The 26316-nt window shown below is 42.8% G+C and overlaps 2 protein-coding genes across 3 annotated transcripts in view; both read left to right on the top strand.

Annotated features, from left to right (window-relative positions):
• The window catches only part of clasp2 (cytoplasmic linker associated protein 2), a 72311-nt gene extending 66023 nt beyond the window's left edge, over positions 1 to 6288 (top strand). The window contains exons 37-43 of the mRNA XM_013909615.1: positions 75 to 216; positions 2106 to 2301; positions 2392 to 2585; positions 2698 to 2826; positions 3015 to 3221; positions 3394 to 3510; positions 4880 to 6288. Coding sequence (XP_013765069.1) covers positions 75 to 216; positions 2106 to 2301; positions 2392 to 2585; positions 2698 to 2826; positions 3015 to 3221; positions 3394 to 3510; positions 4880 to 4957 — 1063 coding nt within the window. The 3' untranslated portion in view covers positions 4958 to 6288. The remainder of the gene's footprint in view (positions 1 to 74; positions 217 to 2105; positions 2302 to 2391; positions 2586 to 2697; positions 2827 to 3014; positions 3222 to 3393; positions 3511 to 4879) is intronic.
• Positions 6289 to 8667: 2379 nt separating this feature from the next.
• Positions 8668 to 24367, top strand: ubp1 (upstream binding protein 1). 2 transcript variants are annotated; one of them, XM_013909650.1, is made up of 16 exons: positions 8668 to 8996; positions 13352 to 13503; positions 15201 to 15277; positions 15368 to 15473; positions 15571 to 15677; positions 15835 to 15987; positions 16073 to 16183; positions 18849 to 18956; positions 19174 to 19280; positions 19373 to 19427; positions 20987 to 21080; positions 21193 to 21283; positions 21453 to 21571; positions 21670 to 21812; positions 22621 to 22672; positions 22767 to 24367. In XM_013909650.1, exons 1-16 carry the CDS (start codon positions 8926 to 8928, stop codon positions 22802 to 22804), a joined length of 1584 nt encoding a protein of 527 aa, XP_013765104.1. In that variant the 5' UTR covers positions 8668 to 8925; the 3' UTR covers positions 22805 to 24367. The 2 variants fall into 2 exon arrangements, with proteins under 2 accessions (XP_013765104.1, XP_013765103.1); XM_013909649.1 differs by lacking the exon at positions 8668 to 8996 and adding an exon at positions 9352 to 10312.
• Positions 24368 to 26316: the final 1949 nt, after the last annotated feature.

Below are 26316 nucleotides of genomic sequence, written 5' to 3'. Positions count from 1 at the left end.
GGCCAAAAACACGCCTGTGGGGGAAAAAAAGTAAGCTTGCAAATTACAGCGCATCTTTTACTGTGTCTGTGCAGTGCTTTTGACTATGACACAGAAAACATGAACTCAGAGGACATCTACAGCTCACTGAAAGGTGTCACAGAGGCGATCCAAAACTTCAGCGTTCGCAGCCAAGAAGACATGAATGAACCCGTCCAGCGGCGAGAAGGAGAGGAGGTGAGTGGAGGAGGCCAACACATTTGGGACATAAGTTCAATTCCTGGTGTGAATACAACCAGACCTGAGTGGTTTGTGTAACAGTTGGCACAATTCATGGGGGCGTTTGAACATTTTCGAATATTTTTATTTGATTCTACCTTCATGAGGTTCCCCCACAGCAAGAGACAAGCAGCGGTGCAGCAGCCAGAGATCATGAATGTCAATAAACTTGTGGGAAGTGGGCAGGTGTGGAGTTAAACTTCTCTCAACTTGGAGGCGAGCAATTGAAACGAGTACAAATGGAAGCGAATATTACCGTCGACTGGCCACTGAGGCTGATAAATACACTATATGGACAAAAGCAGTGAGTCACCTATAGGAGCTGCTCACCCATGGAAACATGTCATGAAGCTCCTGGTGCGCAGTTTTATGCTGATGTTAGTGCCGTCACCCAGCTGATCACGGACTTTCTAAAGAAGCTAACAAAGGCAAAGTGACGAAAGCAAAAAATATCCAGAGGTCAGAACCAGACACAAGCTAGCAGCCTCAGTTTGAGCAAAGGATCGAACTATTTACTAACCAAATTATGGAGACGGGTGAAATGGGGAAAAGGGTTGATTTGCTGTTATCTGGTGGATTTGTAAACATACAAGTTTCACAAACTGGCTCGTTGAAAGGGTGACATCCAGTTATAGCACCACACTTGAATTCATATGTTTTTCCCATATAGTGTATATTATAGGGTTGCCTTTGACTCGTGAGCAGTCACCACGATGCAGTGCATGGTGGGCAAATTGCTTTATAGTGACCAGGCTTCTGAATGGTCTCTTTATTTTGATACCAGATGAAAAATACCACCATGGTGCGGTCCTAACGCAAGCAGCTATACACCACGATCTCGCCAGTGGTATAAAAGTGTGAGAGTTGAGACTTTATTCCTGATAAAATAAGCAAATACCAGAATAAAAAGAGGATAAGACAGAGTATTCAGACTTTGTAATAGGTTTTGACACTCTCATTTAGCTCTGCACTCAGAAAGTATTATATTGTCTTTTGACCTTACAACGTGTTTTCCAAGACTTGCAGAGGCTTGAAACACCCACACAGGTGTACTGTAGGGGACGCTGACATCTGATCTGCCCCACCACCCGTCCGTTAGCACAGGGAGTGAGAAGCATACATTGTTTATGGGACCGATAACTGTGAAAAATAATCTTCTACAGCTGCTGATAAAATCCTGTTTGTTTTATTTAAGCCTAGCTGCTGAAAAGCATCCCCAGTTATTATTTTGTGATGCTTGTGTAGGTAGCCTGCTCGTTCAAAACAAATTTATGACTTCAGACATGCCAGGTCTTATTTTGCAGCCCCTTGCAGTGACCCCGGTTCCTTTTAAGGACACGGCGTACTCTACTACAGAGGTGTGACCTCCTGACATTTTCCCCATGAGATGCAACTGAAACCCAAGTGGCCCACATGTCATCAGCGTGCCAATCACAGCACACCTGACTCATCAAACCCCAGCTTAGAGCATTTAGCGGCTCGAGTGTAAATATACACATACAAATAAGAGCACCTTAAACCCTGCTCAGCTCCTCACCTGGTGCTTCATGTGTCTGCCTTTTTAAGTGATAGAGTTGTTTTTGTTTGTGTGTTTGTTTTCTTACGCTCTCATTTAGACAACAAGATCCTCTCTAAAAAGGAAACTTCATCCAAAATGTCCTGATATATGAATGAATTTTAAGAAATCGAACGGAGACATGTTTGTTTTAATTCATTTGGCGTATTTACCATCTAAACACATAAAACAACTCTGCAGTTCAGACTGTTTTTAAACCAGAATTTTTGAACTCTTTAGAGTTTGACTGCTTGGTTCATTCGCTTTGTTTTTAATCCACCTTTGTTTTCAGGGGGGCAGCGGGACAGATGGCAGACTGTCAGATATGGGCGACGGCGGGCGTATGGCTCTGGACAATAAAACGTCTCTCCTCAACACCCCCCTGCTCTCCTCCAGCCCCCGAGTATCCCGCGAATACTTGTCCGACTCTCCCTTCAAACACAGCCGCAAAGACACCAGCCTGGACGACTCGGAGCTTCAAACTGATGGTACACAAAAGCATTCTGGCGGAAAAGGACAAATAACGACCTCGAGATATCGCTAACGTGGGTTATTTTCTGTCGCCTGTCTCCTCACAGATAGCAGCCTGGATCAGTCGGAGCTGGTGGCCGAGCTCCTCAAGGAGTTATCCAATCACAACGAGCGCATAGAAGAGAGGAAAGCAGCACTGTGTGAGCTGCAGAAACTGATACGCGAAAACACCCTGCAGGTGTGGGATGAACACTTCAAGACCATCCTGCTGCTCCTGCTCGAGACGATGGGCGACAGAGAGGTACACACACACTCATTTCAAATCTACAACAACCAAATGAAAGGGGAGGGAAGAGAAAAAAAAAAGCTAAAGTCGCTCACTTTTCTCACTTTTATCTTAAATCCTCTCTCAGCATGTGATCCGAACGCTGGCTCTGCGGGTGCTGAGGGAGATTCTCAGCAAGCAGCCCTGGAGGTTTAAGAACTACGCAGAGCTCACCATCATGAAGGCCCTGGAGTCTCATAAAGACCCTCACAAGGAGGTGCGTTTATCCACACCCACGCTAATCTGCTCACTGAGAAGCTGATTTTATCACAAAGCATTATCAGACCATGAAGCGGTGGTGCAGAACACTCCTTTATTTTATTTATGGATCATCAAAGCTGGAAAAAAGCTTTGTGATTATCACTTGGTCATGTTGTATATTCATATTTCTCTGCTTTTCTGTAGGTGGTTCGAGCAGCTGAGGAGACGGCAGCCATGTTGGCGTTGTCCATCAGTCCAGACCAGTGTATCAAGGTGTTGTGTCCCATTATTCAGTCAGCTGATTACCCAATCAACCTGGCCGCCATCAAGATGCAGACCAAAGTGGTGGAGAGGATTCCCCGCGAAGGCCTGATTAGCCTGCTGCCCGAGATTGTACCAGGACTGATACAGGTAACATGCAGCTCAGATATGTAACTGTTCATTTGGAGGATGAAAGTGTCAGCCGTGCCGTATCGTAGTTGTCTGTCATCTGCTTTATCACACACAGCCTTCACGTTCGTGCATAAATATGATTGTTATGAAGAACTGCAGATCTGTAAGTTGTGTTCTTCTGTCTGAACAGGGTTACGACAACTCTGAGAGCAGCGTGAGGAAAGCCTGTGTGTTCTGCCTGGTGGCCATCTATTCAGTGATAGGAGAGGACCTCAAACCGCACCTCAGCCAACTGTCCAGCAGCAAGGTAAGTTGAATTCATCGTAAACCAGCTCGCTAAAGATGTGTCGTTTCTCATCCTGGTCACCAGGATCTTTCTGTGTATACATTTCAAGCTCTCGTGTCAACAGGTTTCCACCAAGAGTCATCTTTTTATTTAAATTTTTTGTTCAGCTGATTTTTTTACTTTTATTTTTATTGCACAAAAGACAAGAGTGCGATAGTAAAGTGCAAACTGCATCGAGTACAGAAACAACTACAATATACTGCTTAATAACTTCGGCTGCAAAGACAGCAGCTAGCACAAAGCTAGCCAAGAACTTGGAGTGATTTTAAAGCTGAGTGAAGGCCGACCCGAGCCCAGCAGGCAGGCCCTGTAACTCAGGCAATGATGAGCAGTCAAGCTTGCAGCCTCTGTTTTTAAAGTGGCGATCACTTTGAAGTCTCTTGGCGCTAGTTTTCGTCTTTTGTTCTTATATGTAAAAACAAAGAGGAAGATTCTATGTGCGTCCTCATTTGTGTCAGTGTGTGGCACTGTGGCCTCAGGTTTGTATAATTCAGTTAATTGGTCATTGTGTGACCGTACGTATCAGGTTATTGTGCTGAGTAACTCAAAAGTACGATAAGTAGTATAAAAAGTTACTTTCTCTGATGATTAATTACATAACGTAGTACATCAATTTTAAGAAAAGTAATGAGTAATGTATAACACGTTACTTTTTTTTTTTTTGAGTAACGACTCCAGCGCTGGTAAATACAGATGTAGGTTCAGGGTCTGAAAAGTGAATTCAAAGCCTTTAACCTGAATTCTTTCTGAAAGCCAGCAGAGGGCGACTCCTCTGGTTGCAAAATATACTTTAGAATTGTATACAAGTGTATAAGTAAAAATGACACCTCTTATCAGTTCATTTGTGGCCTCTGCAAATTGTTTCCTGATGTGGTTATGATCATAATCTCCGAGAGTCTTACTGGAAATAACATGAAGTGAACAGTTTACTGTTTAAAGTAAAGTAGGTGATTTAAAACGTGGCTGCTGTACCAGCATGCAGCGTCCTCAACAAAAACGCTCAAGTGAAGCACTCACATCAGGACACGGAGCCATTACAATCACTACATCCATCCTTTATAAACAGTTGATGGCAACAACCATAAAAGATGAGTGATGAGTCTGTCAGCTACAGACTGATCTATTTGTGATGAATCACAGGGCGACCTTTCAAAAACGGTCATGTGATAAACATTACTTGCCCAAATAATGCAGGAACCATAAACGCCACGTGTCAGCACGCGGTCGGCCTGCTCAGCTGGAGTAACTGCAATCTCGCCTTTTGGATTTTTAGCATCTCTTGGCTTGCACACATTATTTAATTCATGTTCTTCTGTTTTTCTATCTGCAGCTGAAGCTGTTGAATCTGTACATCAAGCGCGCCCAGTCCGGCACCACCGGCAACGAACCCTCAACCGAGGGCCTATAGGATACAGAGCGCCGTCCCACAGGGCAACTACAGAACTGCAGCTATGCCCACCCAACATAAACCATCTGTTCATGAGAACACAGCAACACAGACTGAGAACAAAGCATTCACAGGAGCAACTACATACACCACACACACAGCTGTTAGGTACACACAGTCATCACACGTGCAGAGGAGAGTTGTAGTTCTGCTCGCCATTTCTTAGGATCCCTTCTGACTGAACTGAACCCTCAAACTCGGATTAAACTTAAACAGACATGCAGTCACACCCTCCACAGGTTTGTCACTACTCACTCAAGGATGAAGATATTAAATGCCCGTCCTGTCCGCTCCGCTCCATATCCACAGCACATTCCCTCTGAACAACATCTCGAGGTCAACAGGAAGTGGTGCATCTGCATGGTTCTCATTTCCCTGGGCGGTAATATTCCTCCAACGGTGCTGTCTCCTCGTTTCCTTCTCGAACACTCATTAACTTGGGGGAGGGGGGCGCCAGGTAGACGGGAATGTAATTTTACATTATGTCATAGTTTTGATTTCTTTTACGCAGAGAGGTTTTACTGCAGTGGTTTTTAATACCCGGAGTTTTCTCTCTCACTCAGACGTCAACACGTGTTTCAAAAAGGTGCTGATGAGCCTGAACGGTACGACCGGCCGACCCCAGCACACGCAGCACTAACACGAGTCAAAGTGGGTCCTGCCTGCTCATAGCAAATACAGTACATACAGATTCCAAAGTTTAGGAGGCGTTATGTGCTTGGCTATGCATGAGACGAAATTTAAAAGATTAATAACTTTTTATTGGCGTCTGTTGTCAGAGTGCTCTGACTGGGGTTTTAAATTAATGTGAACAGTGTCTGCCCCTTTCAGATAAATCCATGATGTCCTCCATTTCTCCAATCTCGCATCAGTTCTGGGCAACACGTGGAGAAAGATGGCTGCTTACTACATGAAGTATGACAGGACATGGCTTATTATCACATAGTGGATATGTATCTATATATGATATTAAAATGGAGTATCCAAATAACAGTGTCATTCAGGGGAGTTCCCCAGAGGGGGGGTGCACGCGCGCACCTGTGCCCATCCTTGTTTTATTTTTATTTTTTTTCCCTCTCTCTCACACACTTATTTTGTTTATCTCTGCTGAGAAATTTGTAGAAATTTATTATTTACAGCTCTGGGAAAAAAGAAACAAGTCATGTGTCACTTTTCTCCTGTTCGTGTCTTTCTTTCCTTCCTCTTCTTGTAACATTCTAGTTTTCACTGTTGTTTCCTCTGTGCATTTACAAAGCTGTGCTTACAATAAAATAAAGAACTTGTACAGATCACGATAAGCCCCGCCTCTCTTCATTTCTGCAGCATAAGAAAGTGCTGCGGTAAGGCAGTGAGCAGAAATACCGTGCATGGGTGGGTCTGTACCTCCTCACAGGAGTGTTGTTCATGCAATTCAACAGAATAGATCTATTAAATGCTAACAGAATGTTGCAGTTTATCTGATCCAGGATCAGTGATCAAACCTCTACAGTATCATAAATGTTTCATAGTCCCTTAAAGAGTCCCTTCATCCCAAGTTTACACAGTGTGACTGTGTCACAACCACTCAATTTCGGCAAACACCTCAGTATGAAAGCATCAAAAATGCAAAATTACTTTACTGATTAATATTTAGCAGTTATTTTATTCTAAACAATTTTATTCTGAGCTGCACAGGTGATCGGTTTTATGTTTGTTTTGCGAGAAATTGGTGAAAATGTGCGTCAGGATTTTATCCTTGCTTTGACAAACCAATCAACACCAGGAGTTTAATTTACTGTCTGATAAAGCAGTGGGTTTTCCAGCTGTCGCTCTCCCGCAAAGAGCAGCAGCAGGTGGGAGATCGTGGACTTGTTAAGAAACGTTAAGAAAGTGGGCTAATCCACACATGGAATAAAAGATAACATTTAGGTCTTATGCAACATAGCTATTTGTGAAACTGGTGCTATATTTCATGTATGCATCTGTCCTCTGGGCTGTAAATTTAGGAACAGCTAAAGAGAGTCCCAGATACTGTCTGACCTGTAAAACCCCCTGGCCTTGCTGCACTCATCTACAACCTGCCAAGACCCTGCAGTTCATACTGAGTCTGTCCTCAAAACAATTCCCAACTTGGGAAAACATATCAGTTACACTGTTGAAGATGGATGTGGTATACTTTAGCAGTTTTACATACTTAAAATTTGCATTTTAAATCAACTCTTGTGTTTTGCAGGTAACAACTAACCGTGCTTGTTCCCTGGCTTGGAAATCTTGACTTTTTGACAGTTTTCTGCTTAAATTGGCTTTAATTTCCTAGAACAAGAAGACCTTGTTATGAAAAGTGAGTGTTATTGGTCGGAAAGGAAGGTTTGTTTTTAGACTTTCCATGATTTCCCTGAACTGGGGTGCATGTAGCTCTTGGGCAAGATACTAACCCCAAGTTATCTAACTCCAATCCATCTGTCGGAGTATGAATGTGTGGGAATGTTGGATAGAAAGCACTTGAGCAGGTAGAGTAGACAAGTGCTAAATGAGAATCAGTGTATTTACTGTAACGGTTCTTTTTGCAGGGTGAAATGATTGTTCGGCATACACCTTTAAGGACTTTAGTTACAAAGAAATGCACAGGTTTGAGTTTATTTGGGATATTCTGTAAACCATATAAGGTGATGTGTGCTCACATGTCACTAATATTTGGTGAATGTCCCTTAGTGAGTCGCACCTCAACTACACTCTCTTGGTAGGCATCAACAAGCTTCTGGTGTCTGGTATAGCGTTCATTTAAATCAGTTGGTTTCTTGGTAAGGATCTGGCTTTTAGGGCTCTTTCACAAATTTTCAATAGGATTGAGGTCGTGGCTTTGGGAAGCCTGCTCCAGCAATGTAATGTCACCCTACTTTATCTATTACAAAGCCAGTTGTCGTGTGTGTTTGGGATCATCCTCCTGTTGGAACACCTAACTGTCTTCAAGTTTCAACCATCTAGATGTTGATTTGAGGTAAAGTTCTAGCTAATTTGTCTAGTGTACTACTGGCAACAAAACAGCCCCAGAGCACGATGCTACCACCACGATGCTTGACACTTGGTAGTGTTCTTAGGCGTAAAAGCCTCACCTTTATTCCTCCAAATGCACCTGGTGTCATTGTGACCAAATAGCTTCAGTCTTGACTCGCCTGACCATTGCTTCTTTAACCAACACAGCAGTTTTCAGTTGTGCATTTATGTAACTAGAGTTACATGATAAATTTGCTTTTGGTGACACTAAATGTGGAACACATGAGTGATGACTGCTAAAACGGCCTCTGTACACCTATATACATACTGAATTTAAAAACATATTATTTATTACATTATTCAAATGTACAAGAACTGATTGATTTTTTTTTTTATTGTACTAATTACTGTATTCATATATTTTTAAACTGAAGGGGGGATTTTTTTTATTAGTTTTTTTTTTTTACAAGCTGTCCATTGCAAATCCTTAATTTAAAATGAACAAGTGTTATCCAACACTTATGCAACATGAATTTTAGTTCTGTCCATGCTAGACAAGTCAAGTTACTCCCTTGTGTTCTTTGATGTTTGCATATTTGGTGTTGACTGTCGTGTGTTTATGTCCATATTCTGAATTTCCTGAGTCAGACAGAAGGACTTTAAGTCATGAGGCGGGCCTCCCCTCCACCTCCCCCTCCCTTTCAGGGCCAAAATAGCGTGTGTGCCCCACTCAGAAAACCAGACTTGAGAGTGCGCCACGTCCAGGGTCCGAGCGGTGCGTAATTATTGACCAGAGAGTGCAAAAGGTCTGCAGCCATCTTCTGTGGACTGGACTTTTCTTCTTGCTCGACACTGACATGAATGAAACACTGATCTCCCGTTTGGACCTCGTCGTCGGAACCGGGCCGAGTGGTGTTTATGTGCAGGAGAAGTGAGGAGAGGGCTGATGAGACGCGATGTTGTTCTGGCAGCCGTACACTGAAAACTTCCGAGCCCCCCTACAGAGACAGAACAGCGGCTATACGAGGTATCCGCTCATGTACAGCTCAAATGTAAATGTTTGGTTTAGTTTATATCCTCACAGTGTGGGTGTTTGGAGTAATAACAATACCTGTTAATAAATAACTCTCGGTGAAAAGGTCAGCGCCCTGTCGCTGTATTTGCATCAGAGATATAACATTATTTTTACTTGACACTGAGGGGTGTTTGCATGCCTACGGGGTTCATATTTGTTGACAGTAACGACTTTTTGTAGATATGTGTTATAGTTTCAGGGAGGCAGAGCGCAACTACAGTTGGACACAATGACGGAAGCTCGAAGGTTGCTGATTGGCTAATAATTCTGCGCTGGGCACAGAGGACGGCCTCTGATTGGCTGGACTCAGTCTTTGGCATCCTTCCCGAGGCTGGCGGTGGCAGCCCTGCGGGCTTCAGAGACCGACAGTCTGTGTGCTGAGGGAGCCATGTTGATGCTCTGTTTTGTGTCAAACGCTTCATTTTGGATGGTTAACGGACTGCGTGTTAAAAATAAGGAGCCCCGGCGGTGATTCCAGCCCCGCGATGAGAAGAGGAGCGCGGAGTGGGATGGTAGAGGGAGCGCCAGAGGAGAGCCGCTCTTAGGTTACCGGACGTAGCTGAAAGCAAGTGAAGTTGATGCTAGTTAGCTTCATAGCTCGGTAGCAACAGCTGGTGCGGGGCGCTGCGTGGGATGCGGTGTGTGGATTAAAACGATATTTTTTCCTCCTTCTGCTTGTGTCGTTCTGCTGAACAAACGTCAGTCGGACTGTATGAAGACTCGATACTTGAAGCAACAAAGGCGCTGCTGAATTCAGGCTAGCTTGCTTAAGCTTCCTTTTCAAAGCTAGCTGTTAGCTAACATTAGCATGCTGACAATCAGCTCGGATCTTCAGTCACGACTAACTATTTACTCGCTGAGTGGGTTCTAGGTTACTTTCAGGCAGTCTGCCTGTCTTGGAGCATCCCTTTGTGCGAAAATAAACTCTCAGAACTCGAGTGGAGATATGGCAATGCATCCAGTCTCTGTGGAAAGCTACCGGTTCGCCTGCCCAGCTTGCCAGGGAGCGGCTAGCGGGCTAGCAGCATAACTTTCCTCTCACGGGTGTCATTCAGAAGCTGCAAAGCTCACTTCCTCTATAAGCCGACCTCTCGTACCTGAAGCAAGCTGGCGGCCATCCGAGTAGAAGCCGAGGACAAGGAGCTGGGGCCGATGGCCTGGGTGCTGAAGATGGACGACGCCACCATCGAGTCGGGGCTGGTTCACGACTTCGACGCCAGCCTGTCCGGCATCGGGCAGGAGCTGGGCGCTGGAGCCTACAGCATGAGGTTAGAGAGACTGAAGACAACATGCCAGTCCCAGCTTCAGTGGGTCGTTGGCAAGAACAGCTCTCTGAGTGTTAACATTACAGCCCCCCTGGGTGTGTTACTCCCTTTGTGTTGGGTGTTATGGTTTCTCTTTGTTTTGGGATTTGGACTCGAGCAGTCACTGCGGGGTGCCACGATCAGGGATGAAGATTAATTTCTCTAAACACACACAAAGGCAGGGAAGGGGACACGTGTCATACTGCCAGGGACAAAGATGTTTTGTTTTTGTTTTTTTATCAGTCTGCACTGTTTCTCAATGCACGTGTATGCTGCAAGGACATGGGTAAAGTTTTTGTTACATCCAGGAAGTCAGGAAGACACTGTTCTGGTTTTAAGAACAGGTCTGTGGCTTTGTTTCTCATAATCAGGGTTATGTGAAAACAAGTTGCTGCACATGTCTAGGTGGATGGGACTGAATTTAGACTGTTTTTAATGGAGCTGTTCTAGGTTATAAATGAAATTGCTCAAGCATTTTTTCCTCCCTCAATTCAGGACATATATGCACCTCATCTTTTATCATTGAAGCCAGTATTTTTTTTCTGTTTACCTGCTCCTGACCTCTCTAAGCAGTGATCCCTGATCATAGGTTTTTAGTCTGAATATTTTAACTCTGACATTTTTGAAACTCCTGCTTTCCTCCTGAATGATTTTCTTCAGAAAATGTAGCAGCAATTTAGTCACTGTAAATACACTTAATGTATCTTTTTACACTAGCACACCATCATGTTTGGCCCATTTGTTGTTTTTTTTGGGGGGGGGGGGGTGACTCCAATAGTATTGGAAATCAAAAATGTATTTATGTATTTATTTCTCATTGCATGGTTATATTTATCCTAAAACTGTTTCACCACACAGGCAGTCCATAAGCATACTAGTGGTTTTTCTCCAGCAGCAAACTTTGAACTGTTGGGAGTCTGGTGACTCTGAGATGGTGGACCCATTTATTTTATTAGAGGAACATGTCTCTTCAGATCAATGCAGAGTTAGTTTTTCAATGACACTGACCCACAGCTTATAGCAGTCCTATGCTATAACCTTTACACTCATCTGATCTTAGTCCAGTTTAAATGTCTGTGCCCTCTTGTACCAAAGACCACCATCAACAGACCAAATAAGGGAGTGTCTTTTGGAATATTGGCATTCATCCCTGCAGTAGATTTCCAGAGAGCTGTAAGATGAATGCCAGCATGTGGAGGTTTTCAGGTGTTACTGGCCCAACCCCTTAAACACATTGTGTTGGTTTTTGCCAAAATATCTCACCTGCCTGTACACGCCGAGGCTAATAAACATGCAGTCTAGTAACAAATTTTATCTTCATAGTTCTGGTTTTAATATAATAAGCCAGTTTTTCCCTGGTTTCTGGTTAGTCAGGTTATTCCAGCATTTATGCTGATGGTGCATATTTACACTGGCTGGGCAGCATTACTTGAGAATAATCTGTCTGCAGAGGATGCATGTGCATTTCCTGCAACTGTGCTATCATAGTATATCCGACAAGGGGACGAGAACCTCTCTGGGGAAGCAGCTGAATGATGGTGTGAACTGTCACAATACCAGTACAGGAAAGGTTGAGACTTGCTGGTCATTTGTCATTGGATTTTCCTTTTTTTTTTTTGGGTGGGGGGTAAATAAATAAATTCCTAATGTTTAAAAGAGTCACCAAATATATCTTGAAGTCGATATGTGTGGAAAGACTGAGCTGAATAACTTTGTTATAAACCACCTGTTCAATTAGTAATTCTTAGTATGCGTGCACTGTTATGTAACAGGTTAATGGGAGGTCGTGATATTTGCATGATGAAGGCAAGCCCGCCGAGGGCATACATGTGCTTTATCTGCATCCGTCTGATTTTAGCGTGTGTTTATCTGAGCATGACGTAGGTGTGTGCCTGTCGCTTATGTGTGTAAGCAAGATTACTGGTATTCAGGGGATGGTATGCATTGACATTATTAGTTTGTGCTTCAGACATACTGCTGTCTGTCTGTGGTGCAGGGGTGGGTCGTGGGTGTGTTTGGAGTCAGCAGCTGATGGGAACAGAATGTCTTGGTGTTATTCAGTGGAACGAGCTCCTCAGATTTCAGGAAGCAGATGCAGTTTTCGTGGGCAGCATGGTTCAGCTGGGCTGTGGCACCCATGTTGGTGCTGCCTGGGCTCGCTCGCTCTGCAGAGAAAACACCGGCAAGTGATTGAGAGAAAGCGATACGGGGCAGGATAAATCTAGCAGGCAGCTCTTTGAAAGACTTCGTTGTTTTGAGGAAGGTGCTGCAGGAATTATTTGAAATTTGGTAAGGTGGTTTTAGTTTGGCTCCAGATTAGTTTTCCAGGTAATGAGATGCCCTGATCTACATATTTTTGCACAGATAGGACTTCTTTTTTGCACATGCACACACTCCTCACCCTTCTCTGTGCCCTCATTGACACTCCCACAGCATTTGTCAGGGTGAGCCAAGTATGGGAACGTTGTCTAGAGTCGCTGCCAAGCGTGAGAGATGGTATATGTCAGCAGCTAAGGCTATCTCTGGGTGTTTCTGTTCATTTATCCTCCTGCGGACTCATGCATACATAATTAGAGAGACAGTTTGATCGATGGATAGTCTTCGTCACTTATTCTAAAAAAAGGTGATCCATTGAATTATTCCACACTGTGACAGGGAAATATTGCCCAACTGAAAGTGACATATCAAGAGTGAAGTGAGAGTGTTAAAATCACACAAACATTTGAGAGAAGGTCGTCCAGTACTGATGCATAAATACACGATTTCCTTTGCCTTCAGGAAGGTCACAGTGATTATGTTGTCATCAGGATGGAGCTCACATGGTGCTGGAGATTCAAACTAACTTTGAGACAAAAGCTAGTTGAAAAAAATTGAGGCCAGTGCCAAGGAAAATACGCCAAATCAGCTCCTAACGGGGAAAACTTATCGCTCACAACTGTTCTTTTATTGTTGTTTTTTTTGTTTTTCCCTCGCTGACTTGTTTGTCTCTCTCGCCCCTCCTAGTGATGTGCTGGCTCTGCCAATCTTTAAGCAGGAGGACTCCAGCCTCCCTCCTGAAAATGAGACCAAAAATCCCCCATTCCAGTATGTGCTGTGCACCGCCACCTCGCCCGCTGTCAAGCTGCATGACGAAACGCTCACATACCTAAACCAAGGTGAGACCTAAAGAACGGCAGGTGATTTTGGGAGGGGGGTTGTTGACCCGGTTTTACACGACCCAGTTTGTGTTGCATGGCTGCCTGTCAACAATCCAACGTCAATAAATAATGAGCGCAATAATTTAATGCATTTCGGTGTGATCACTGTAAAATGAAACTCTTACTGATGTGAATGCCAGCCTCGTGTGCCCTCGACGTGACACACTAAGATCTGCCTATTACTGAAATGTATTGTAATGCACGTTGAATGCATAACAAGACGTTATTATCCCAGGTTATTTAGCATATCAATACACACAGTTTTTATTTATTTATTTAAACACAGCTCAGGGGCCTTGTTTTACGGTGGTTTGGTCATACAGACGAGATTTTGTGTTTTTTCTTGGAAAAAGTTGTTTTGTTTTTGTGTAACACTGTACTGCCCTCCAAACACTCCATTACCCCCACTGACTTTTACTTTCTCAGTGCATTAATAATGATTATCTGTCCAACTCAGTGTTTTATTCGCTTGTTTGTTTGTTTTTGCCTGTAATTTTTACTTTAAAAATGCAAGATTTACAAGTTAACTTACTTTTTTATTAGAATTGTTTTGTATAAAATCAAAACCAGCAAAGTAAGAAATTCATCATATGGTCTAAACGTCTGTTTCTGCTTCACATATAACAATAAAATATTCTAATAAAGCCTGTGAAGGAGTTTGATAGAGAGCAGGGTCAGGTATTTTCTGATCGTTGGGGTTTATATTGCTCATATTGTAGCGATAGAAAGTACCTTGAGGTGACTGTTGGTGTGAAGTCGTGTTATATAAATAAAGCTGGATTAAATTGCATGTAATTAAACTGGAGTGAGCATGAATAAACAAAATACCTGAGCGGTGTCTTCACAGGTCAGCCTGTGCAGTGTGAGCATTTGTGCTAATTTTTTAGGAAAGACGGTTTACTTGGGCATGCATGTGTTTTTGTCTGTTTCACACAAACTGAAACATAAACCACTGCAGCAGTGACACAACTTTATAGGTGATTTTACAAAACTTCAATCAAGAATTAAAAGGCAAATTTACCTTCAGGTGTGATCATTTAAAGAGTATAAAATGCAAGTGGTCTCCACAGCAGCACTCAGAGGATTCTGTATCTACTTTTTTGTGTTTTTGGTCTTTGTTCCTGGAAGTTTGATAAGGTTAAACTCTGTAACTTCAGAGTCGATAGGCAGACCAGTGAGAGAGTCCAGGATTTATGATAATGTTTTGTTTGCATAGCACTTATCACAACTAGCATTTCAAAGTTCTTTACACAAAGTGCAATAAAACACAGTCATGTGTAACTAAACAGGCAGGAGTTGGAAGTTAAACCATAACAATAAATTACTAAAAGAACGTTGGGTTTTTTTAGTTTTTTTAAAAGGACCTTAAATGTGATAACATCAATATATAATGCTCACAGTAAAATAATCAGAAGTTGTAACAAGTAATCCAAAAATGAGTTTTAGTGCCATTAAATCCCAGTATTGAGTGTTTCATCAGAGGAACAATTCCTGCAGTGTCATTCATAAATTTACAACAATAATAATGAGCCTGTACCTTTTTATTGAGTGTGTTAAATTCAAATATGTATACACTCACTGTTCCTTGTTAAATCTTTCTATTTTTTTTGTTGTTGTTGTGTTTTGTTTTTTAATGTTCATCTACTCTCACTCAGGCCAGTCTTATGAGGTGCGTATGTTGGACAACAGGAAGCCAGGGGAGTTACCGGAGCTCAACAACAAGATGGTGAAGGTGAGAGGATCCTCACAGCTCGAGGACAATCATGCATCTGTGTCTGTAGACAGGACACTTTATATCTAATGTGTGTGTCTGTGTGTGTAGAGCATAGTGCGAGTGGTGTTTCACGACCGTCGGCTGCAGTACACAGAGCACCAGCAGCTGGAGGGATGGAAGTGGAACCGTCCTGGCGACCGTCTCCTTGACATCGGTAAAGATGCCTGCCGAGAAATGTTTGCTTAGACTGTCTCGTTCATGTGTGTGATTTGTAACTCAAATATCTGTGTGTGTGTGTGTCTGTGTATCAGATATCCCCATGTCAGTGGGCATTGTGGAGCCAAAGACTCACCCCTCCCAGCTGAATGCTGCAGAGTTTCTGTGGGACTTGAACAAAAGAACTTCTGTGTTTGTGCAGGTAACACTCAGACATCCTCTGACACTCATTCAAACCACAGAGAGACACACACACACACACACATACATCCTCTCTCTTTGAGCCACCTGCTCAGCGTGCTGCTGAATTTCCACATCAAACACGTTTTGACTTCATCGTGTCTACCCGCCGTCTGCAGGTGCACTGCATTAGCACGGAGTTCACTCCCAGGAAGCACGGCGGAGAGAAGGGCGTCCCCTTCAGGATCCAGATCGACACGTTCGCCCTCGGAGACGGCGGAGACTACACGGAGCACCTCCACTCTGCCTCCTGCCAAATTAAAGTCTTCAAGGTGCTCACTCAATCTTAAACAGGGCACGTTTGAAACTGTGCCAGCACTCACCAGTTACATCTCTTCTTCTCTGCTTCCTGTTTAGCCAAAGGGGGCAGATCGCAAGCAAAAGACTGACAGGGAGAAGATGGAGAAACGCACAGCTCAAGAGAAGGAAAAGTACCAGCCTTCTTACGATACCACTATCCTGTCAGAGGTCGGTACAGGGCTGCTGTGAACTCCTAGGCTTTATGTGACTTTGACACTAACTAGCTTATAATACTAACAAGCTTCCAGGTTCAGTTCTTGTTCATAATATAAAAGACTCCATCACTGCCAACCAGTCTGAAAATTACAATGCTTTGGATTTAAGAACTAACGAACAGCAATAACTTTATTCAGAAAGCTGCTGAAGTCATATAATCCTCTTAATTCGTTGGCCGTGGTTTCTCACTGTTTCTCACATTCAAGTGTATAAATGTCAGGGACTCTGAAACAATCAGTTACTGCGTTTTTAAACCTCAGATCATCAAAAATACGACGATCGCGTTGAGCCCAAAAATAAAAACCCTCCTTTGATTTATTTGGGGGGAGGTGGTCTTTTTTTTTTTTTTTAATGTAAAAAAATCACAAATGTTTTTCACAGTGGCACAGATTTGATGTCACATTAGTTTGCCAGGTGTGTTTAATGTTAGGAGACCCGTGTTTGTTCACACGGCTGTCATCTTTCCTTCTTTCCGCCTCATTTGTTCACCAAATCAGAGGCACGCTGCTGCTGTGAAACAACAACCGGATAACTGGTTAGTATTTCTGTGCCCAGCTATCAGCTAGTCGACTTGCAGCACACAACTGAAGTGGATTTTGTGTCACTTTGTGTGGTTTTACCATATTTTCTCAGATACTGAACAGACTTTTATTGTCAGCTCAACTGTTTGTCTAGACCAATGATTCCTAATGTGTGGGCTGCAACCCCCTATGGGGTCTGAATGGGCCACAGCAGGTCCAGTGTGCCCAGTATCCCTCCTGCACACGTTCAGGCGGTCTTGCCTCTCTAACATCGTCTCTACAGCCTGAGCTGTTCCTTTGATGTACTCCCTCCTGCTCGCTCCCAGTGAAAATTAAGTTAACTGTTATTCTTAATTCTCCTATATTAGAAATGTAAATGGATGGGACCGTCTAATTTTATTCTGTGGAGCGTTTATGACTAAATCCTGCAGGATGAGAAACATATTTCTATTTTACTTATGTTTTATAACCAACTAATAAACTTTTGGCTTATTTCTTATTGGATTCTGTAGGATTACATCTTTTTAGGGTTATTTTAAAATCAAAAGTGTTTCTATATTAGAATCTTGTTTTGACTTGGGTTTTGTAATTCATTTTAAAATTCCCATTATTTATTGTTATTCTTAATTATGGGGCTTTTTTTTTGCTCCTGAACTTTTTCTTGTCACTAATTGTAAAGATTTAAATTTTGAAACTAAAGCTGCTGATAGAAGATCAGGTTCAACAATTTCATCACTGGAGCATGAATAAATGAAAGCACAAAGGAAATGCTTTGTTAGGTATGTGTGACCATCAGTTGGGCGTTTTTACTGAAGGTTTGGGCGTGCCACTGAAAATGTTTGTTTCAAATGAAGCTGCAGGGGTGTGAAGTTTGGGAATAGCTGGTCTCGACTAAATAGTTGTGTTAATGTGACAAAAGGGATTTATTTTAATTTGTTCTAGCTGATTATATAAGTGAGATTGTTCAGGGTCTTCTCATATCTACACCCCCCTTAAACATCACTCACATTTGACTTGCAATACAGTACAGCGAGGTTGCCGAGCACCTGTACAGCAGTACAGGTGCTCGGCAACCTCGCTTTTAAACAAGAATATAACCAGAATACAGCCACTGTTGCAAAGAGATGCATCACAGACGAGGTGTGCCTATAAATTAGACCACAGTCTATGACAGTCAGTCTTGAGTCAGACTGACTGTCATAGAGACGGGTTACCTCCCATTCAATCACTTTGCAAACAAAAAGTCACCCAGAGGTCAAGGATGTCAGACAGTCGGCCCTAATTGGTAGCTGCAACTACTTGCAGCAAAAGAATCACCGGCTGATTGATGAAAGTTTTCCCAGCGAAAAAGAGGATGTCGTTCTATTTTTACTGTAGTGTGACTGAGTCATAAAGCATAACATGGACAAACTGTAAATATAACAAACATAAAACCACCTATGTCAGAACATCAGTTTTCTTAACACCTCATCCAGTTCAGGGTTTTGGGGTCTGGAGTCCTTCCCAGCTGACATTGTGGGCGAGGTGGTGGTTCTCCCCAAAGATCGCCGGTTTGTCGGAAGGTTTATATCAGAACATGCGTAACATTTTAGCCGACATTCGTCAGCTTCCCCAACAGCCAGACGGGTCTGTTTCTTCCATCAGTAAGGGCTGGCCAGCCTTTATTTATTAGCATCAATCATGCTCTGCACCTTTTATCAGAGACCCAGCTTTTAATTCATTTTCACTGTTGCTGCAGTGACATAACTTCTCGCTTGGAGGAAAATGGTTTGCAGTTTGTTGCATAAAGAGGAAAAAAACCACTTTGAATCTTTTGCAGCTTTTATTAAAATCAGTTAGTAATGAAGTCTAAAGAATTGCCTTTTATCAAATATATTACATTTATTTTGTGAAATAGTGTCTCTGTGACTTTTCTGTGTTTGGCGGGTGAGGGTGAAACTCTCCTCAGACTGTTTTAAAATGCGCTCAAATGTTATTGGACTATAATTACGGTGATAACCACACCTCTATCTGTTCCCCACATATCGAGTTGGAGGTTTTAGTTGTTTGTGTGATAACCACTGGCTGGTTAATCTCTGCTGTGTGTCTGTATGCAGACGAGGCTTGAGCCCATCATAGAGGATGCGGGCGACCATGAGCTGAAAAAGTCCAGCAAGCGGACACTTCCCGCTGATTGTGGCGACTCCTTGGCCAAAAGAGGCAGTGTAAGCATCCTGCTCTGCTCTCCTCTTCCTCCTCTTAATCACTCCACACACTGTCTGCCACCTTTTTTAGGACCTATTGTTGATTAGTGAGGCCGTCAGTTGCTGTTTAGGGGATGTTGTACTGAACTTGACTTTAGGCTAGATGGAGCTAAATGTCTTTCACTTGTTGTTTCTGTGTAGTTTGAGCTGCTTGTATCAATAAGTGCGCTTTCCACAGTGCTCTCCTTGGCCAGACAACGCCTACACCAGCACCGACCAGGCAGCTACTCTCTCCTTCGCCTCCACCCCACTGTCGACCTACACGACCTCCTCAGTACTGGACAGGTACCTTGAAAGTGTGTGTGCGTGAGTGAGAGAGCTTTCTGTTTTTTAGGTAAAGTCTATACTGGTCTTAAATCAACGTCTCTGTTTTCCAGTGACTCGTCCTCACCCAATCACCAGGCAGACCCTGGCAGCCATGGCAACTCGGAGGTTAGTGAAAAGTGACACACCTGCACGAACAGAACAGAGGTGTAAGAGAGACTCGGGTGTAGATGATGACGTAATTGATTGCTTTGCCGCGTGTGTGCTGAGTCACTGTCAGGCTGTAACGACTCGGCTGAACAGTGCAGAGGCGCTGTTAATGGTTTTAGTAACATTTGTTCTGTTCTTGAAATCGCAAATTAAAACGTCTGCTGTGACGAACACCTGCTGCCATGTCACATGATACGTTTTCCTCCCTTAATGACACAGGGTTAAGATTTTATTGAGTTTCAGTAAGTGACACAATCGCAGTACCGACTGCTGCTGTGGTTAAATCCATGTTTGTTTCTGATGAGCAGCAACATTTATTCCAGCAGATATTTAGATAACTTTTTCTGCTGTTATTACCTTTCATTTGAATTCTCTCCATGAATTTGAGCTGCATTCGAACATTCAAAGCGTATTTCCTCCCATTTATCTGCCATTATATCTCTGTGTAATATGAAATGTAGTGTTTTCAGTTACAGAGAGGAGAAAATGGTGTAGGTGACTGACGAATGTCTCACCTCCACTCTGCAGTTGAGTTTGGATCCATGACTTTTTTCCACTCTTTGTGTTTTATTTGAAATTGTCTTAAGTTTCTTTTCCACTAGCGTCTGCTCGATTCAACTTTACTCAGTTTTGGTCATTTTCTATTGCAAGTCAGTAAAGCTCAATGTGGGTGGGGTTGTTATAGCGAGGTGGCTCTTAACTCCTGTGATGTTTTTTTTGTTTTCGACACAAACGCTAAAAAACAATGGAGGACATTGAGGCGTTGATATACATGTTGCTAAACTGATGTTAAATGTCTGCACCGCTTCATGTGTCGCCATTTCCCCCGTTTCCGGCTTTCAAAAAAGGCATCACTCACGAGTCATCCAGTGACGTCACTCCTGTGCCAATCAGTGTCATGCAGTCTGTTGGCGTCATATTTGTGGTACCAGGTACTACCACCTAATATAAAACCAGGGCTCGCAAAATTTCAAAATCCCTGGTAGCCCTTGGGGCAGGCACTTTTCAGTTTTTGGTAGCCCAAAATAAATTTAAGTAGCCCGAAAAAAATAAATAAATAAAAGAAAATTTTGATTAATGTTTTGTTTCCTTTACAATATTATACTTTGATGTTTTGTTTCCTTTACAATATTATACATTAATCTAAAAATATTTAAAACACAAATTACAACAACAAATTACAATCATCAACTCAAATACTTGGTTCTAATTGAACAGAAATTTCTATGAACTTGTAAGAACTGTGTAGGACATGAATCAGTCTGTGTCAGATCCTGAATTGGAAATTTCCACTGAAATCACAGGTAAGAGGCAAGTGGAACCAAGATCTAGGACATTTGCTTTTTGAAGTTTTCACTCTTTGCGATTTTGTGAGCCCTGAAAACCCTAAAAGTCGAGCTGAGTAGGTTCTAGTGGAAAAGAGGCTTTAGTGCCCTCAGTTTTAATCCAAATATGGTTTAGCTCAGTAGGGCTGAGTTGTGTTAATGTTTCGACCCCCTGTTTGCTCCTCTTTACAGCAGTTGGGCCCCACTGCCTCCATACAGGACACACAGAAGTGGCTGCTGAAAAATCGCTTCAGCTCCTACACACGGCTCTTCTCTAACTTCTCAGGTATGCACAGGCAGGTTGTCAGACACACAGCGTGGTCATGATGTTGAAAGACGTGCGCGTGTATTAGAAGTGACCGGATGTCCTCCCTTTTTATTTATTTATTTGTTTTAAGGTTCTGATTTGTTAAAGCTAACCCGGGACGATCTAGTCCAGATTTGTGGGCCAGCAGATGGGATCAGGCTCTTCAATGCACTCAAATCCAGGTAGGTCACACATGAGTGGCTGCTTCTGGTAAATACAAAGCAAAAAACAAGTTAAAGAGAGACAGACATAACATGATGTCACCCACAACAAAAACACAGCGAGTTATCTCCCATCATGCCAGCTCCAGGCTCTGTGATACACCACCCACGCTGTTTTCTGTGTATGCAGGTCAGTGCGTCCCAGGCTGACAATATATGTCTGTAAGGAGTCCCTTCAAGAGAGCCCCCTGCTGGACAGACACAGCACTAACGAAAATGGAGAACACTGTCTCTCCTCTGGTTTACACGGTAAAGACGAACAGATGCTGCTGATATTAATCAGGGACCAAATGCCGTCTGTGATTATTATCATGACCGTGAAACCGGTCTGGTGTGTTTCTGTGCAGTGTACCATGCTCTGTATCTAGAGGAGCTCACAGCTGCAGAACTCATCCGCAAGATGGCGTGCGTGTGCAGCATTCCACTGGGAACGATCAACCAGGTGTACCGACAGGGTCCTACAGGCATACACATCTTGCTAAGCGACCAGGTACACACACACACACACACACACACACACACACACACACACACACACACACACACTCTCTCTCTCTCTTTATATTTTGAGTGTCACATTCTTGACCCTGAAAGACTCATGAAGTGGAAGTCTTTAATTAAAAAACAGTGGAATAAATGGTAAGTGGGTTGGTGCCCTGCTAGTGCACTGAGAGCATTCACACACACATGCGTTTAACCTCTACTTTAAGTACTTTCTAACAATCACTCACACACACACACACACACACACACACACTGACTGATGCTTCAGGGGAAATTTGGGGTTCAAGGATACTCACAGAAGACCCACTCTACCTCCCAAGCCACAGTCCACCCATAAACAGGAAAATGCCTCACTGTGTGCTTTAGTGGACATGGTGACGTCCTTTTCACTCAGCTTTCAGGATGTACAATACCTCCACAAACACCGTGCTCAGAAATAAGGCACCATAGAAGTTGTGGGTTTGAGATCTGGTTTAGTGTAGTGGTTTACACATTTGCCTAACAAGTGAAAAATACCCGTGTTGAGCCGAGGAGTGAACCACCAACCCTTCAGTTATCGATGATCTGCTCTGCCTCCTGAGCTACAAACACTCACAGCTTACAGAGGAATAACCGGGCGCCATCATCGTGTCTCTTATTTGCATGTTGTTTATGGGCTCTTTGTGTGTCACACACACTGTGTCGCTCTTCGGAGTCGGACCTGTGTGCTACCGAAACAAACCTTTAACCTGCTGAGAATGCTTCATGAGCTCCAGCGCTTCACCCTGTTTTGTTTTTTTACTTCTCTCCCACAGATGGTTTACAACTTCCCTGACGAGAGCTGTTTTTTAATCAGCACTGTCAAAGGTCAGCAGTCTCTGCTAACAGATAAAAAGCCACAACCTAGATCACTGTTAGACGAGGATGTAATGTCTCCCTTCACTTTTCCCCCTCTCTGCAGATGAGTCGGGCGAAGGACTCCATCTAATCTTGAAGTAGTGAGGAGGACAGATGGCATCACTAATTCTCCACCCTCTGTTTTGGAGCTGAAGCCTCCCTCTGTCCATCCCTCTGCCTGCCTCTACTCTTTCCCTCTTCTTCCTCCCTGTCTCTCTAAGCGATAGCTCGACGGGAAGCAGACAGACTGCGCTAAAGCCATGTAAATGTTAGAATCTGACATGGGTGTGTCCACTGTTTCATATTGAAAACATTATTAACGAAGGAGATTTAGTTCAAAGAAGAGAGACCGGTGGGATGTGGGATAAAGGGGGGAAAGTTAGCAATGTTCTATGTATTTTTATTTTATTTTTTTTTTTTATTTTTCTGTCTTTTGTATGGTTTTTGTGTGGAGATCGGAGGGTGGCGGCTCCGTGAGAGGAGTGGGGGTCGGCAGGAGAAGGAAAGCGTTTCCTTATTGCTCGTTGCCCTTCCTTCACAACGCACACAACCAGCACTAGGCCAGTATTTGGTAACCTGTACTGCTGAACAGCATGCGATCTCATACTAACTCGCTTAAAGGAGAATCCCACCGTGCCCTGCTTGTTTAACATTCTCGATGGGTTTGTCTTAATAAACCATTAATTAACCAACCACGTATTGATCAGCCAAGCTTGGTAACCCCCGGAAAGAAACGGGTGTTTTGTAGATGTTTTTTGTTTTTCTTTGACTTTGTCAGACTGACTGCTTTCATTAACTCTCGTCTCGCGAAGTCGTCCTCAGTGATTTACAGCCATATCTCTGTGCTGACGCGACGTCACGCCCAGCTTTCCCGATGCACGTCCTGTTTATTCTGAGCTTTTACTCATTTTACTTCGTGCTTTATTTATGGATCAGCCGTTTCTTTCATTGAATTTACGTGTTTCTGGTGCCATACTGGCTTTTTTTTTTTTTTTTAAATAGAGCGATCTTTAACTCACATTTACACACACACACAGCGCATACACTTCATATTTGACTCCTCTGCTTTGTGTACTGACTTTGAAACACTCGTTCAGAGACATGTGATTCTTGGCCGTTTGTGTGCAAGAAGGGAAAAACAAAACAAAACGACGAAACCTCTTAAGAAAACAGTCAGCCTATCCTAAAACCTCCTATCATGGGGACCAAACAGGCTTTTAGATTCATCTGCTTTTTTTTTTTTTCTTTCTGCCTGACTCTGGACACCTTAGAAGCATTAAGAGACGATTAAGTCAAATTTAGCAGCATTGCTTGTGCGCAAAAGTAATAAACCCTCTGTTCCAGGATCTGCTTTGCAAAGAAAAAACACCAAACACCCGCTATCTCCTGGTTTCAATAGTCTTATTTCTGGAGAGGAGAAAACCTTCACAGCACCACATCCACCTTGTATTTTTACGTAGCTGAACGCAGGAAGTCGTGTCTTTCGAGCGCCCTTATCTTTGAAAAAGTGACGGGAAGCCTCTCACTGCTCCTGGGGGTTCAGTTAAGTCGACATAATGATTTTTGGTACACGGTGTTTCAGCATTTTTGAAGTGCGTACACTTGAGCGTGTCAGTGTCTGAATGTGTGTGTGTCTAAGTGTGCACTCGTATCATTTTTCTTTTCTTGCAAAGACTTCATTATGTCAGTTTAAAAAAAAAAAAAAAAACAACAACAAAAAACTTTTTTCCTGTTGGTATAATGAAACCGTGTTTTAGCTTGCTAATGTAGTAAAGAGCATGTGGAAGATGGGGGAAGGTAGGAAATGGTAATTTTTGTCAGTGACTGTAACCCCTCTGTCTTTTTCCAGACGTTAGAGACCAAGCCTGCACTGAAGAAATTCACAAAATTCAAGCTTGATGTGTAGTCAGTAGTCCTACTGCCCCTCCCCTCTTCTTAACCGAGAAGGAGAACAAAATAAATAAAACAGAATGTCAAGACTAAAAAAAAAAAAACGTTTTTGTCTCCCCACACGCCAGAGCCAGGACTGTAGCTCTTGTGGTGTTTTAGGAGGACGTGAGCGCCGCAGCGCAGTAAAGCTGTGGTCATCAGCTCAGACATTAATAGAGCGAGTCCGGCGAACTCTTGAATAGCAGTTTTGGTCCGCTGAAGGCCTGACCGCGTGACTGTCTGTGTGACTGTGTGTAAGAGAGTGCGAGCTCGAGAGGTGACCACTGTTGATGTACAGTACAATGTCTGATGATGATGATGCTTATGTACACAGTATCATATGCTGGAGATGTACACAACCACGTGCTGGGAATAAATGATTTCATAACTTTGTCTGGTGTCCTGCTTTATTATTACAACTGTAATGGTGTTTTTGAGACCTACATCATCCCTTTATCTTTATCTTTTTTTCTTTCTTTTTTTTTTTTTCTTTTTCAACCAAAAACTAAACTTTCAAAATGAAAATAATGGATGAATTAAAAGTAGTGGGTTAATTTGTTTTATTTATTTATTTTTATTTAGGTTTGATAAACACCTTTATTTTAAATTGAGTATTCTGGCAATTATGTTGTTGTTCAGGCATTAGAAAGATTAAAATGAAGAAGATGATCAACAGGAAGCACCTGGCGTGGAGACTGAAAGTATCTCTTTGAGTGTGTTAAAGGTCATCAACAAAGAATTGTGGTGTGCCTTTTGTTGCAGGACAATTAAATGAGGCGCTGCATTGACTCATAGTTTATCAAGCAGATTGTGAGCACAAAACACCTGCCTGTGAGCCCCCAAAACAGATGTTTAGGACCCAAAATCATGCAAACTCTGGTTTTCTCTTATCAGAGGCTGTATCACACCTGGGCTGAGGAGTGAATATAGCAGGTGCAAATTAATGACCAAACCAGACAAAAACCCACATCAGTGGGTCTACATTCTGGGGGATATGCCTATCCTCAATAATCACCTTTACTGACAAGTGTTTGCACATAACTGTTTCGCCATTTTGGTGACAACGTAGAAAATGAAGAAACCAAAGAAAGGATACATGAAATTATAGAAAATAGAATTTATAATGTGTAAAATATTCAGTGCTTTTATAAAGTCGCGCTGTACAGTTTGTGAAAACATCCAAATGTGCCTTGGATGACACCTTTTAGCTGCTGCGGTTTGTGGATTTCTCTGCTTTCGGTTTTATCTTTAGTAACCCAAAGGTTTTGGAGTTGAGATCGGGTGAATCGGATCCTTTCCTTCTCTATATTATCTCTCCTCATCGTTGTGGTTCAAGTTCATGCTCGTTTTATTTAATTTATTTCTAGGACTGTGCAGGTTGTCTCTTAGGTGTATTCCAGTTAAGTGTGATCTGGCCTTCCTGTTCTTGATTGTACCCTGTGGTTTACACCTTCTTATAAACACCTCTGTTTTCACATTCAGAAGCTTTTTTCTGATAATGGTACGTCGCTCTTGACGCAGATGCTGTGAAGTTGTTTATCTTAACCAAATAAAGTATTCTGCCATCATCCACTTTTGAATTCTTCAGTGGTCTTCTAGGTCCTTTGGTGTTGTTCAGCTTCCTTGTGCAAGGCAAACTGAACAACCAGCTGTTTGTATACTATTTGTTAAATTTCGAATATCAT

This window comes from Pundamilia nyererei, unplaced genomic scaffold (assembly GCF_000239375.1).
Source record: "Pundamilia nyererei isolate P.nyererei 1_Seehausen unplaced genomic scaffold, PunNye1.0 scaffold00028, whole genome shotgun sequence".
Taxonomy (NCBI): domain Eukaryota; kingdom Metazoa; phylum Chordata; class Actinopteri; order Cichliformes; family Cichlidae; genus Pundamilia; species Pundamilia nyererei.
This window is presented reverse-complemented; position numbering and strand designations above follow the sequence as displayed.

Coding starts and splice junctions, on each gene's coding strand:
- ubp1 (XM_013909649.1), top strand. CDS start 10,197: ATGGCCTGGGTGCTGAAGATGGACGACGCCACCATCGAGTCGGGGCTG. Junction 15,278..15,367: donor TCAACAACAAGATGGTGAAG/GTGAGAGGATCC, acceptor CTGTGTGTGTAG/AGCATAGTGCGAGTGGTGTT. Junction 19,428..20,986: donor GCAGCCATGGCAACTCGGAG/GTTAGTGAAAAG, acceptor TCCTCTTTACAG/CAGTTGGGCCCCACTGCCTC.